This window comes from Herpailurus yagouaroundi, unplaced genomic scaffold (assembly GCF_014898765.1).
Source record: "Herpailurus yagouaroundi ecotype Mexico unplaced genomic scaffold, PumYag 159, whole genome shotgun sequence".
Taxonomy (NCBI): Eukaryota; Metazoa; Chordata; class Mammalia; order Carnivora; family Felidae; genus Herpailurus; species Herpailurus yagouaroundi.
This window is the reverse complement of record NW_024412400.1, coordinates 27,411,770-27,427,256: the sequence shown is the minus strand read 5'-3', so window position 1 is coordinate 27,427,256 and position 15,487 is coordinate 27,411,770. Positions and strand designations below refer to the sequence as shown.

Sequence of the window (15,487 nt, the reverse complement as noted above, 5' to 3'; positions counted from 1 at the left end):
CCAGGAAAGCAGGCCATTGAAGACAGCCGTGATATGTGGCTACCCGGAGCTCATACTGGGAAGGATGGTGCTATAGACTGAATGTTTGTATCTCCCCAAAATACCTATGTAGAAACCCTACCCCACCTCAGTGTGATAGTATTAGGGGGTGGGGACTTTGGGATAGGATTAGATCATAAGGGTAGAGGTCTCATGAATAAAATTAGTGTCTTTATAAAAGAGACCCCAGAGAACTCCCTCACCTCTTCTTTTTTTCTTTGAGAGAGAGAGGGAAAGAGAACGTGGGCACGCATGCGTGTGCATACACACATACACACACACACAAGCCGGGGAGGAGCAGAGGGACAGGAAAAGAAAGAATCTTAAGCACGCTCCACATCCAGCCCAGAGCCTGACACGAGGCTCAATCTCACAACCAACTATGAGATCACGACCTGAGCCGAAATCAAGAGTTGGACACTTAACCGACTGAGCCAGCCAGACACCCCTTGCTCACCTCTTCTAGCATGTGAGGACACAGCAAGAAGATGACCACTTATGAACCAGGAATCCAGTCTTCACCAGACATTGAATCTGCTGGAATCGTGATTTCAGACTTCCAGCCTTCAGAACCGTGAGAAATAAATTTATGTTGTTTATAAGCCACCGGGTCTATGGTATATTGTTATAGCAGCCTGAATGGACTAAGACAGACGGTCATGAATCAATGTCACAATAATCAATAACCTATGAGTCTCCCTCAACTGTAACAAAACAATTTGGATGTTAGTGGCCCCAGACAGAGCTTCAGGACAATAAGCAGTGGCTTTAAAAGGACAGAAAAAGATTTTTCTTTAATTGCAGACTCAACGCATACCCAGTATTATGAAGTTACAAGGACTCTCTGAGAGCTGAGAGCTAGTAAGCCTGATTGCTACATGTCATTGCCAAATTCACTACTGACACTTACTAGAAGTTCAAGATTGTTAAAACTCAGCCTACTTACATCGTTTATTTAAATAGTTTTAAATAAATAAGAAACATAAGAGAACATTTCAAATTTTCTTTTGTACAGTACAAATAAATCTTTGGCAAGTACTTGCTTGAAAGTTGCTATCAGGGGCGCCTGGGTGGCGCAGTCGGTTAAGTGTCCGACTTCAGCCAGGTCACAATCTCGCGGTCCGTGAGTTCGAGCCCCGCGTCGGGCTCTGGGCTGATGGCTCAGAGCCTGGAGCCTGTTTCTGATTCTGTGTCTCCCTCTCTCTCTGCCCCTCCCCCGTTCATGCTCTGTCTCTCTCTGTCCCAAAAATAAATAAACGTTGAAAAAAAAAAATTAAAAAAAAAAGAAAGTTGCTATCAGACTCATTAGTGTTTAAGAATTTGCATGTTTCCTCCTTCTGGCATGAATCATACTAACGGTTACAAGTCAAACTCAGAGTTAAAAATGAGCCTGCCTTCCAGAAAACAACTGGAAAGGGGAGAGGGGAGCAACAATGAAATAATGAATGATTATAAATAACAACTTCCATTACTGGCAGTCTACTAGGTGCAAGGTTCTGAGAGCCATTTTTTCAATATTCATTATTTCAAATCCCTAAAAAAAAACTAACAAAAGAGGTGTCGATACACTATCTTAATAGCAGGAAAAGGATCACAGAAATGAAATAACTTCCTTAAGGAAATAGACCAAGATCTGAACACAAGTCAGTGTAATGACAAAGTCCACCCACTTTCCACTATTTCAAGCCCTAACTAGTCTCCTACTGAGAGACGTAAAATACTTAATAACATCATCATCATCATATTAAAATATGTATGTGTGTACAAACTGATATACTTGTGTTTTTGTGTTTATGTATAAAAACAAAGATAAAGATACCGAGTGTAAGTGAGAAAAAGCCAAGAAAAGGAAATGCACATATATATATATATATATATATATATATATATACACACACACACACACACATGAATTGTGAGATGATTACCACATTCAAGTTAACTGACACATCCAATACTTCACACAGTTATCTTTTTTTTTTTTTTTTTTTTTTTTGGTGGTGGTGTGAGCACTTGAGATCTACTCTCTTGGCAAATTTCAGGTATACAGTACAGTATTGTAAGCTAGGTCCCTGTGCCCAGAACTATATTCTAGATTCCCACATCTTGTTCATCTTATAACTGGAAGTTTTCATTTTGTATAATTTACATAGGCTTGATTAGTGTAGCTATGTAGAAATTTGTGCTTAGGGCCACAATTTGAAACATGTTTGGTTAACATTGTTGGTATGAGCAATAAAACAACCAATGTCTTCTAATTCATGTCCATGTACAGGTAGATAATTACATGCTTGGGGAGGTAGGAACCATGGACTATTTGGTTGACTCTATTAAATATTAAGGAAGGAATTAGAGCGATCCAAGTAAAAGAAAAAACAAAAGGAGCAATTTTCCCAATACCCCTGGTCTTCGTTCTGCCCTAGATGAAATTCAATATTCTAGCCATGTGACTGCCAGAAAATCACTCCACCTCTCTGGGGTCCTGTTTCCTCATCTATAAAATAAAATTAATTAATAAGAATCTACCTCTCCTTGAAAAAGGATAAGGGCACATTAAGAGGACACAAGAGCCAACCTGAAGGAACCCCAACAGCTAAAGTTGGAACAGTTTGAACAACAAAACAAAAATGACAGTATTGGGTTATAACCCATAGAATAAAATAAATATTCATGAGTTCATGCTGATATAAATAAATAACTGAATACATAAATGGGAAAGGGACAGTAGAACAGCTCTTCCTTATAAGAGAATCCCAATTAGTAAATATAGAAAGAGTGAGGGAAATACATAATCACCATTAGCAAAATATCATAGTATAAAGTACTCCAGGCAACCTTTACTGAAAGATGCTAAAATCTGTGGGTGAAAGTTTGAGGAAAAACAGGATATTAGCATAGTCTCAAAATATTTTTCCCAAGATACTTATCCATTACAGAAAAAGAAAATAGTAACACCGTAGTGGAGAAATCCAGCAGACACAACTTCAATCAAAGTTAACATCACCAGTAATAAGCTGCACTAGCATCATGTTCCCTCTTAATATGATGTAGTGAAAAGGACATCACATCACTTGTGTGCTTCCTCAGAATATAGAACCTCAATCTAATCACAAGGAAACATCAGGCAAATCCAAACTGAGAGGCCTTCTACAAAATAAGTTACCAGTAGTCATCAAAAGTATCAAGGTCATAGAAAACAAGGCTGGAAAAGGGAACTGTCACCTACAAGAAAGGAATAGGGAGATGCAACAATTATACACAATGCAGGATCCTAGATTGGGCCCTGGAACAGACAAAGACACTAAGAATTAAACTGGTAAAATATTAATACCCTGGTTTTGATTATTATACAATGGGTATATAAGTTGTTAACATTAGGAAATGCAAACACATTATAATTAAAAGTGAAGTATTAGGTTCTTAAATCATGGCCCATGCTTTTCTACTTCTTAGCTTTTTATCACATTATTCCCTTTAACTAAAATGTCCTTGCCCTATCTCCCTTGACCAAATCCTTTCCATACTTCAAGTTCAAATATAACGCCAGCTCCTCCATGATTTCCATAGTCCATTTCTCTCTAGTCTTAACTTGCACAGGACTTTAACCACCTCCTTCCCTCAACACTTACCATATCTAGCTTGTACTTTTGCTATTGATAGAAATGATTTGTTTATTCTACCAGACGGGTTCATTAAAGAAATATTATATTATCTCTGTTGCCCCACACTCTCTAGAATTATATCTGACACAGATTTGGGGCTCAATAATGGCTTTTGGAAAGACTCCTGACTATCATTGCCTTGGTGAATTTCAAACTGTTAAGGAACCAATAAATAATCTAGAATGCCAATTTATTCACATGCAGTGAGAGCTACAGCTGCCAAGACAACAGGGAGCTCATGTCAGTTTAGCCAGAAGATTTTTTCCTGTTAGAAGAGGCATATGTGGAGAGCTGAATTATAATCCGAAGTTGCACACGGAGCAAGGAGAACAGGCCAGGTAATTATCGTAGCACCTAATGAGGTGGCCTGAGCATAAAACCTAACCCACCACCAGAGCCAGAATTCCCCGTTCTCCAGTCCAGGCCTCATCTTTGCTCAGTGCTCCATACACACTGACCAAGTTTTCCTTTATGGCCCCATTTTTCTGCTTCCACACTAACCATTCAACTTTTTTATGCAGCTCTCAGCCCTGGCTACACATTAGAATCACCTGGACAGCATTCAAACCTCCTGACGTCCAGATAAAAATCCAGATCAATTAAATCAAACTTTCTGGAGATGGGCCTCAGGTCTTGTGATTTTTGAAATCTCCTCATGATTCTAATGTACAGCCAAGGTTGAGCACTACTATTACACTAAGATAGTTTCTGTTTAGTTATGTTAATATCACTAAGCAGAAAATAGGCGTGCCTGGGTGGCTCAGTTGGTTAAGCATCCGACTTTGGCTCAGGTCATGATCTCACGGTTCGTGAGTGTAAGCCCCACGTTGGGCTCTCTGTTGACAGCATGGAACGTGAAGCCTGCTTCAGATTCTGTGTCTCCCTCTCTCTCTCTGCCCCTCCCTGCTCTCTCTCTCTCTCTCTCTCTCAAAAATAAAATAAACGTTAAAAAAAATCAATAAAAATAAAATTTAAAAAATATCACTAAGCAGAAAATAGACAAGTCCAACCTTTCCTGCTTTCAGCTGATAGCATTATGGTCTCTCTCTGCTGAAGATACATGGGCTATACTCAACTATACTCTACTGCATCTCCTAAGTTAATGCCCAGGTTTCTGGGGATGCCTTGTTCTCACCCAGGTGGGTAGGTAGTACCTCACAGCCCTCCAGTGCAGTACATTGTTAGGTGTGCCAGCAAAATAAGGTAGGACAAAATGCTTTTGACATACGTAACAGGTAGAAGGATCCAATACTTTATCTTTTACCATTAGTCTTTGACAGAAATGAGGTGGGAGGCCGCTGCAAGCAAGTAATAAAGAATTCGTCAGAAAAAAAAAAAATTTCTGATTGCTAATTGCTTTGTGGCTCACTACGTGGGTCCCTGATATGATACAAAAATTAATCAGAAAAAGATCAATCCCACACATCTAAAGTCTGAGATGGTTCATACCATGCATAATGTACTGAGTGCCAGGAGACATATAATGCTATGTGGTGGGGGTGGGGAGGGATTTCCACCAGGAGATTATTGAAGTCTTTGTAGAGGAGGTACCATTTCTGCTGGGCCTAAGAGGATGAGTAGGATTCGAAGATGTGGGGCTATGAGAAAGGACACTCTGAAAGGAATGGCCCAAGCACAGATGAAGAGGTGTGAAACTGTGCAGGACACACAGGAAATGGCAAGTAGTCCCATTTAACACTGGGTGGTGGGGGTAGGGGCGGGGGAGAAGAGAAGACGTCAATATTTGAAATACTCTTCCATTTTGGCAGTTTTGGAACTATTACCCATCAAAGATTTGGTTAGATCTTGACAAGAAGTTGTGAGAGTTCAGTTGTTTGCTGTTGACACTCTTATCTGATGTTATGTGCCCAAAGGGTTGAGTGGTAGATCCAGCAGTCTCACAAATGCATTTATATATTTGGATCTTGTAAGGTCCCAAATTAAATTACAAAAGAGCAAACTTGGAGAGAAAAAAGACCAACTATTTCAATGGTGATAGCATTTTTCTATGGCGTACAAGTTTGGCCATCTGCTATTTCCAGCATGATTTTACCTCAATAAAGAGAGGATAATGCCAGAGTTGTGCGAGTTAAGAGCAAATGTGGGTCTGATAATGAGAAATATCTCTGTTAACAACAAGAACCAGCGATCCGCAAACGTCATTCCTTAGAAGTCAGATAAGTGACAATCTGACAGCTCAGCAGCCTGGAGCCCAGGAAGACCCTTCAGTAGTTCCCCTGCCTGCCTGTGGCTGTCACCATGGCAACGCCCCTCCCAGGAGAGTAGCTCAACCCTTGGAAACCACCAGCATTTAAAAATTAACGCAGATGATCCTGGATTGGATCCTGCGAGAGAAAAAAACATACAGAAATATCCTTTCCAAGGACGTAATTGGGACAAATGGGCTAAATTTGAAGATGGATTGCGGATGGGCCTCACCTGGTGGGCTTGTCAAAACACAGATTGCCAGACCGCACCTCCAGAATTTCTGATTCAGTATGGCTGGGGTGGAGTGCCCAAGTAATAATGATGCTGCTGGCCTGGGATCACATTTTGACATCCAATGGATTACGTACTAACATCATATCAATGTTAATTTTCTAATTTTGATCATTGTATCAGGGCTATAAAAGACACTGTCCTTGGCCTTAGAAAATATAGTAGTATTTAGAACAAAGAGGCATTGTGTCTGCAACTCCCTCTCAAATGGTTCAGGAAAGATAGATGGATAGATGATAGATAGATAGATAGATAGATAGATAGATAGATAGATAGATAGATAGATAGATAGATAGATAGATGAATAAATAGAATGATAAAGCAATTGGCAAATCTGGATAAACAGTATATGGGAGTTCATGTGTTATTCTTATAACTTTTCTGGTAGCTTAAAGTTACATTAAAGTTAAAAATTTTTAAAAATAAGGCAGGGAGGGGCGCCTGGGTGGCGCAGTCGGTTAGGCGTCCAACTTCAGCCAGGTCACGATCTCGCGGTCCGTGAGTTCGAGCCCCGCGTCGGGCTCTGGGCTGATGGCTCAGAGCCTGGAGCCTATTTCCGATTCTGTGTCTCCCTCTCTCTCTGCCCCTCGCCCGTTTATGCTCTGTCTCTCTCTGTCCCAAAAAATAAATAAACGTTGAAAAAAAAAATTTTTTTTTAAATAAGGCAGGGAAAGAAAGTTATAGCTTATCACCTAGACGTGTCCAATATGGTAGCCAGTAGCCATATTTTGTTATTTAATTTAAATATATTAAAATTAAATAAAATTTAACATCTGGTTCCTCAATCACACTAGCCACACTTGGTCAAGGGCTGAAAAGTCATGTGTGACTCCTGACTATTGCATTGGACAGCACAAATATGGAACATTTCCATTATCACAGAAAGCTCTATTGCACAGGAATGACTACAGTGAAAAATATTGTTAAGACCAGGAAAGAATCTTTGGAAAATCCAGTGTGCTCAAAGCAGCAGTAGAGCTACCTCTATGGTCATAAGCAGTTGATTAACTGAAGGGCTAAAGGAAGAAAAATGATTAAACTGTAGCAGACAGATCATATTGTAGCTATATATGGAAATACCTGCAGTTTTGCATGGATTCATGACATACATGCCTGAGTAGCTGGTCGTTATCACTGCTCTGCGCAACTCATCATTTTACTTTTCTTAATAGTCCACTGATGAAGGAGAAGCGGACATCCAAACTCCCTGTTTCTCTCCCCGCCCCTTCTTTTCCCTTACTTTCCTCCAAGCAGAAGAGTGCATGAGGAAACACCTGGCAAAGCTGAGCCGAAGAGGCTGACCTGCAGGGAAATAGCTGACACTTGGAATATCTCAAACTTGCAGATATTTAAATAGGGCTTTTGACTTATATTGGTTAATATACACCAGCTGATATGTAAAGCAGAAAAGGTTGACTTTTGTTGCTATCCCTACTCCTTCCAAGCTTCAACTCCTCTTGCCTTTTCTTTTCTGCTTCTCAAACACATGGCACCCTCTGGCTGTCCAAAGTTTCTGACCCAAACAGACCTGTCTTCGATTCTAAGGAGCATCTTCTTTCTCCCCAGCATCTTTTCATTCAGGCCCCAGCAACACCCAGGTGATGAGCTGGCTAAATTCACTCTAAAGTATAAAAAGCACCAAATTCTCCCAAAGTGCATTTGCCTAAGACTAGCTCCCAGAATGTTCGGGAAGATACTTTTTGAGCAAGGTCATCTTTACGTACTCTCTGCCTGACCCCACCCTCCCCAGAGGGGAGGTAACTCCCCTCTACCTAGCCTCTCAGGAACAAACATACAGATTCATATTATAAATACACCTTGGCACTTTCCCCCTCTGGTACCTTTCCAAGCAGCTTCATATTTGGTTGGGGCTCAGTAAAATGCACAGCTATTACTTGCAGAGAACATGGAGTGGCAGGGAAAATTGAAAATATCTTAAGCCATTAATCACAAATTTATAAGTATGAAGATATATTTCCATGAGGAAAATGGGCCATATTTCCATTTCCAAATTTCCATCGAGGAAAATGAGGAATAAGCCTAGAACCCAAAACTCAAGAGATGGACCTCTGCTCCATGCAGGACTCCATTATAGCATTTAAATGGTCTGTCCAATGGACCCACTGTAGAAGGTTTGGGTGACATTCTCCCTAAAATACATCCCCAAGAAGCATTCTTCTGCAGCAAATACTCCTTCATTGGAAGTGAGTTTGTCAATTACCTAAAGATTATAATTCTCAGTTGCAAGACGCGATATCCCGGGTCTTTATAGTCCAGCTTGAGGGGTTCTTTTCTTTTCAGTTTTTATTTAAAATTCCACTTAGTTAACATCACAGTGTAATATTAGTTTCAGGTATACCATATAGTGATTCAACGCTTCCATACAACACCAGGTGCTCATCACAACATCCTTAATCCCCATCACCTATTTAACCCAACCCCCCACCCACCGGCTAGTGATTTGATAATTGAACTTATGAGATGTCCCTTTATAGAGTGCCATTTACCATGAAACAGATTTTTATTGAGAATTCCAAAAGAGGAGAGTCTCACCTCACAGTACTCGGTGATAATGCAGAAATTATCTTGCTCCACAAAGCTTGCATGGAACTTGACAATGGCTGGGTGGTCCAGCTTGGAAAGGAGCTGGGCCTCCAAATTGGCCTGCACAGTCTCATTTGGATTGAGTTCTCCCACAGAGATTTCCTTCAGTACTTTTCTGCAGCCAAAAACAAAAACAAAAAAACAAACAATATTTAAGTACATTTAGATTAAAAAAAAATAATTTATATGAACAAATGGTTCAGGGCCACCTAGTTAATGCCCAGGCTAGGACCCAATCATAGGTCTGGTATTGGCTGTTATGACACTGAGTCTCCTAGTGGTCCCGGGGCCTGCTTGCCTAGCCTGGTCACTGACACACCTGTGGCACTACAGTTTTGATCAAACTGGGCAGAGACTGAGCTAATCTTAAGCACCATTGCTGAGGTGGCTCTTCCTTGGTCTCTATATGTCTCAGTTTCTCTTTGTCTTTCACATGGTGTCTCTGCTTCCATCTGTCTCTGTGTATGTTTTATCTCTCACCTTATCTGTTTTCCTCAGCTTTTCTATTTCTCTCTATTCCTATCTTGGTATCTATCTCTGTCTCTCTTTGTCTCTCTCTCTCTCACTTATATATATCTGTCACTCTGTCTCTCTGTGTCTTTCTTTGACCTTGTCTTTCTCTGCCTCTTACACACACACACACACACACACACGCTTCTATCTCAGCTCTAAAATTTTCCAAATCTATCAACTTAATATCAATAGGGCCATTATCTATATCCTTTCTTTTTCAAACTATTCTTGGCATAGCATACTTTATTGCTGTTAGTGTTTAAGAGAAAAAAAAATCTAAAAACATTGATAGAGGTATTTAGGGTCTCAAGCATGTATAAATGGAACAAGAGCTCATTAAATCTCCAAATTATTAATTTTAAACTGTGATAATTCAATGAGGAGTGGACCAAAACACTATCTCTTCCCATCTAAGAAAAAAATAGTCTGATGAACAAACCAATTACGGTACCGAGTATAAACCAGATTGCCAGGGAAAAGCACTTTAGAGCACCAATTACATGTGAGACAGATTCTGCTGATTATAAGTAAACGTTGGCTATTCATTAAGGCAAGTTCTGCAAAACCCATGCTAGAAAACATTTTACAAAGATAGTCTTTAAGAGTTACAGCCTATGCATATTAATGAAAATGTATTTATAGTAGAAACAGTCTTAATTAAAGGCCCTTCAACCAACTCATAGATTAAGCAGAGCTCTCCAGCCCTTTCTAACAGATGCTGACAGCAGCTTTTGCCACAAGTAATGCCTGTGCCCAGTAGGTGCCCAGGAGGTGCTCTCTGGCACACCCGTTAACTCCTGCCCTTCCAGGTAAGATGTGTGCTTACCGAGTCATTGTGTTTACTCCCAAACTTGTTTACACCAGTTGTGCTTACTACTGTAAATTTGTGACTTAAATATGACAAACTGATGAAGGATGAGTATGAGTGTTATCTTTGTGAGGAAAACTAAGTCAAACGCTTACCGAAAAACTTCACAGTGACAAGTTACAAAAAAGAATTGCGGTTAAATAAGTAATTGACAAGATAGCGCTAAAAAGTTGGTTTAAAAATGTAAAAATCAAGTATTCTGAATTCATGCTGCTAAATTTTCATTCCGTTTTAAAGAAGGTAAACCTGGAAAACGTAACATCCTATGGATGTAGTTTATGCAAAAAAAAAAAAAAAAAAAAAAAAGATGAAGGGACCTCTAATCAGAAAACATTAGATATTGGCTGTGCATCAAAAAATTGGAGAAAATGTGCAATAATATGTTTTACATTGATGTAAATATTTTCATTATGTCATTGCATTTAAAAATTGTTTCCTCTGTTTACCCAAGTACCAGCCCCAATCACAATGGATAGGAGAGCTCCTATCATCCTTAAAAATGTGATTATACTATACATTTTTTCATTGATTCAAATAAGACTCCCCCCTAGTTGTTTCACTGTGGAAGACATTTCCTCAGGCAATACCAGAGACAGAGCCTGTTTCTTCGCTCAGATGCAGGGCCTAGAAGCTTTAATACTGCAGTCAGCACTGTCTTGTGCAGTTTTTGCCTCTCCTATTCCTCAGTGGCAAATATTTCATAAAAATTCTAGGTTAGACAATCTGTCCTAAAAGCTGAGACACTATGTAGGAAAACTTAGAAAGTGTCCTTATCTTACTGACCCGTATCGCATGTTGGGTGACATTTGGCTTTTTTTCTTGACCAATAAAAGCTTGTTGTTAAGTTTCCATTCTCCAAAATCTGATTCATCAGGAGAATCTTCTATTTCAAGATGGCCATTATTGGGAAATCAGTTTTCCTAAAACTTGAATCATTCATAACATTTTATTCATTTTAAATGTTTCTCATGGTCTTCCCATTGTGAACCCCTAAAAGACAACCCCAGCAGGCACTGGCTGCATTAGATAGGAGGGCCCTAAACAGGGGGCCTCACAGGCTCTGCTTTGCCATTTACAGGTGTCTTTAACTAGGACTGCAATTTAGAAAGTTGGAACATTTGGTTCCCTTCCCCTAATGGAGCTTTCCCTTTGGTGTTGTTAGGTAATGAACACCTTCTCAGGCCCCTACTTGATAATGAAATGATTCTAGAGAAATGCTTGCATGGGACCATTTTCTATAAGAAGACCAGTTCCATCAAGAATTTGGTTAAAACTGACCTCATGTTATTAAGAGTGGCATCCAGACTGTTAGTAAAAGGAGCTTGAAATGACATCTGTAGTTATGTTTTTCTGTAACTTCTGAGGATTACCACGCAGCTAGCAAAGCTCAATGACATCTTCATAGTGCCTTCCCAGTAATTTACTGTGCCCAGCTAATATGCAGTTGTAAAAGTCACAGTGGTTAAGCATGACAACATAAAGCCTTACACAAACTTGCAGTATTCTCTTGCTGTGAAGGAACAAATGCTATAAAAAGCTTAAATATACTTATTTTTCCTCATAAACACCAACTATTGTGCAACAGAGCTTGAGATTTTACATATAGTTAACCTGAGTCCTGTCTGGCAGCCTGATGATAAAGCATAAAATCTCATTTGCCCACAGCTTAGCAGACGAAGGTAGGGCTATTAAGACAGGTGGTATCTAATACAATCATCTCTAGCTGACGCAGAGACATTCTACCTTCCTTACCTAAAATCATGTCACTGAACCAACAGAGGAAACTCTCATTACCTATCACAAAATATGAGATCAATATCAGTCGAAGGCAGCATGGAAACATACCACAACAAGGACAGCTTGTCACCTGCTTGGTGACTCTCAGCCTGTCACCCACTCCTAAATAACATGACAGATGTTTATTTTATCAGAACTTCAACTGTTTGGGAGAAACTTTATGACAGCAGCAAAACGCAACACAACACAACAAAAAAACCTACACACACAAGCATCCCTGCAGACCCACTTAACTTACAAACTTCTGTTCTTTTTCCCAAGTGGCATGCTTCTTTCTTTCTAGAATCAGTAACAAACTGACAAACTTTGGAGGGTGACTTTGGAAATCTGGGATAACTATAGCTAATTTCATTCCCTTAAAATTCACCCACTCATCATATAAATGGGGCAGATTTTATTTTTGAGATGTTAACCAAGGGTTATTCCCCCCCCCTCCCAATATCCTCTTATTCTTTCACATGTTCCCCATCGAATCAGCAGCATATGCTGCCTCAGGAAAAAGAGGACATCTCACAAACCAGAGGATAACTCAAATCCCTGGCTTTTGATTTTCCACAGGAGAGACCAAGGCTAGAGAAAAGATCTGAAGGAATATGTGGCCAGTGAGTGAGTGTCCTCTCCACCTCCAGGTGAGAAAGAGACCCTCTGGACCAGATGAAGGGAAGGCAAGAAAGTTAGGTGTAGCTGAGCCCTTGAAAACAGTTCATGTGCCCTAGGCCGGGTCCAGAGAGGAGAGTAGGAACAGGACTCCAAGATGGGTAGGAGAACATGAGAACAGAAGAACTGTGCTCTCTTTCCAAAGCAGGGCATAGAAAAAATAGCAGCACCCTCTCATTTTCTGGTGTCCAGCTAGGGGTAGGAGTGGAAAAAAAAAAAGGTCCTCAAGGGGCAAGGAAGCTGATGAGCCCAAGAGAGTTCTAGAATCCCCTATGTCCCAGTGAGGCATGAGGAGCAGTGGTATAAGGTCCCATGTAGCCACAACCATCTTGGTGAGGGCTAGTCAGCTAGTGGGTGTGGAAAGCTTTGCAGTTAGTCTGGAAAAAACTAGCTATGTCCCTTCCCTTGTGATTTAAGCATTAACAGTCATGCATTGCATGCATGTTGTAAGCACCTACAACGTGTCTACAGTGTAGCAGGCACTGGAGATTCATAGGCCCTGCCCTTGTATCTACCGGGAAAGACAAATATTAAACAAAAAGATAAATGTATGTGAATGTGCAAAAATACATATATTTCCAAAAACTTCATATCGAGATGAGCGCTGTGAAGTTGGAGTAAATAACATCTGAGGCTCTCCTCATTTAAGATGTTATGACGCTTTGGGGCGCCTGGGTGGCTCAGTCAGTTGGGAGTCCGACTCTTGATTTTGGCTCAGGTCATGATCTCACGGTTCGTGGGATGGAACCCCATACCGGGCTCTGTGCTGACAGCAAAAATAAATAAACGTTAAAAAATATTTCTGCGTATTTCCTTCCCATCTTTTTGCTACAGTTTTTTTTTAAACAGTAGAGGGCAAACCTTTTGCACAATTTGCCTACTGTTATTTTCACGTGACATTATTACAGCAGAAACCTGTCATTTGAGGCTGCCCACCATCTTTAGACAGCCTCCCTACATTGCACTAGATCCCTGGACTGTGGGTCCTGCCTTCCCCAGATAGATAAAAACAAACAAAAACCGACGAACAAAAAAACTCCACATCTCCCATCTCGCTTGAGCTGGGGCACCCAAGGTGTGACCTAGGTTCTACCAATCAGCTGCACTCACCTGAGACTTTGCTTTGGGTGTGAGCTGAGTGAAGAAACAGGGTGGGCACAGGGCCACCCTTTCATTAACATAGGTGGCATAAGAAATGGCGTGGCCCTGGTGGAAGTGGCAGCAAGCCACTTCAGTGGCATGGTTCTGGCTGATGTTCCTGGAAATTTAGCCTTTAACCTGCTCCCCAGCCCTCCTGCTGCTGATGTGAGCTATCTGTGTTCTGGAACAAATCCCATTGTGCTCAAACCACATAAGGAGGCTGCACTTATCTGTACTGGGAGCCCTGACCAATGCAATAGGCATGTTCAGGTATTACCACAAATCACTGTAAACACTTTGGGGTAATGAAAATGGAATCTCCATAACTCTAGCTCTCTTAGGCTAATTTTTATTTATTAATTCAAGTCTTAAAATGTAGCATCCTCTAAGGGATTTAAGGCCACAGTGTTGCTTACTTTTCTATGGGTAGAAATATCATGAGAGTACAAAACACCCTTTTTAAAGTTATTTCATACTTTTTAATATAATATATACATTTAAAATGTAAAGAAACATAAGAGAATATAATGGCAGAGAGTGATATTGGTTCGATACAGTGGTACATTGATTAAAAAATGGAAATACCAAGTACTGAAGTTACTAAAGGAGTACCTGGAAGAAAAACTTCCAGAATTTCGTGGAGAGTATACTACAGATGGAATTTTACTTTATTTGTTGTTTATTCTTCTCTCAGCAACTAAAAAAAAACCATATTTTAATGTCTGTGTCCAGAGAAAAGGACAAAATAATTTTATAGGTCACCATCATATGCCATAATCTATGAGCTGCTTTTGTTTCTAACCAGTAAATTCCTGATCCCAGCTCTTTGGGGGCTAGAATTCTCTGACTCACCTGGTCTTTTCCTCTCCACTCCTGATCACCAGCATGTAGCAGAGTTTTGGGGGCTCAAATAGCATCATGATACAGTGCAGGTGCCCACGGCAGACATCTATACTGAGAAGGAGAGCCCAATTTCAGACTCCATACAAGGCCCCAAGCAGCCACTCCCAAATACCTTAAGATAGGAAATTCTGTACTTCTGTTACATGACCAGCTACTTACTTATTGTCTTCTGTATGTCAAACACTATGCCATGTGCTGGGGATACAAAGATCAGAAAGAGAAACCTCTTGACCTTCAAGAGAGCTCAGTCCACGGGAGAGGCCAAGAATTATAAAAATAGTTGAACAACATCATGATAAATGCTATAATAGAGTTGGGTGTAGGGTGGGGATCCTTAATTGTTCTTTGAGGAGAAAAGAAAAGGCAAAACCTATAGATTAGCATCCCAGGATATTCACTTTTGCACACGCAAACTACTTTGTACTATGTGGAATTACCTTATCTCTAGCTGGATTCCAAGGAGCAAAAGAAATGAATTTATCATTCTTTACTATTTGCCCTGTAAAAATCGATACCCAGTAGAGGAATGTCTGTATTTGAATTATTTGAATAGTTTATGAAAGTTAATAAGCCTGTGAGTTTTTTATAAAGAAAACTACTTACAAAAACTACAAAAACTAGGCAAGAATTTCTATATCTATATGCCATTCTTTAGATACACACACCCACACAAACACACAACCAGAGTATCCATTATGCAATGTGGAATGAAGTCCTTTTTAAAAGACCTGTAAAACTAGCAGGCTCACAAACCACTCTTTTCTTCCTTCCTCCTCACCCATCTATGTAGCCTCAGTTTTTATCC

At 40.1% G+C, this 15,487-nt stretch overlaps 1 protein-coding gene across 9 annotated transcripts in view; it reads right to left on the bottom strand.

The window, feature by feature from the left end:
* The window catches only part of NEK11 (NIMA related kinase 11), a 281,184-nt gene that overhangs the window by 226,189 nt on the left and 39,508 nt on the right, over window positions 1–15,487 (bottom strand). For all 9 annotated transcript variants that reach the window (XM_040480180.1, XM_040480179.1, XM_040480177.1 and 6 more), the window contains one exon: window positions 8,754–8,919. In XM_040480180.1, coding sequence (XP_040336114.1) covers window positions 8,754–8,919 — 166 coding nt within the window. The remainder of the gene's footprint in view (window positions 1–8,753; window positions 8,920–15,487) is intronic.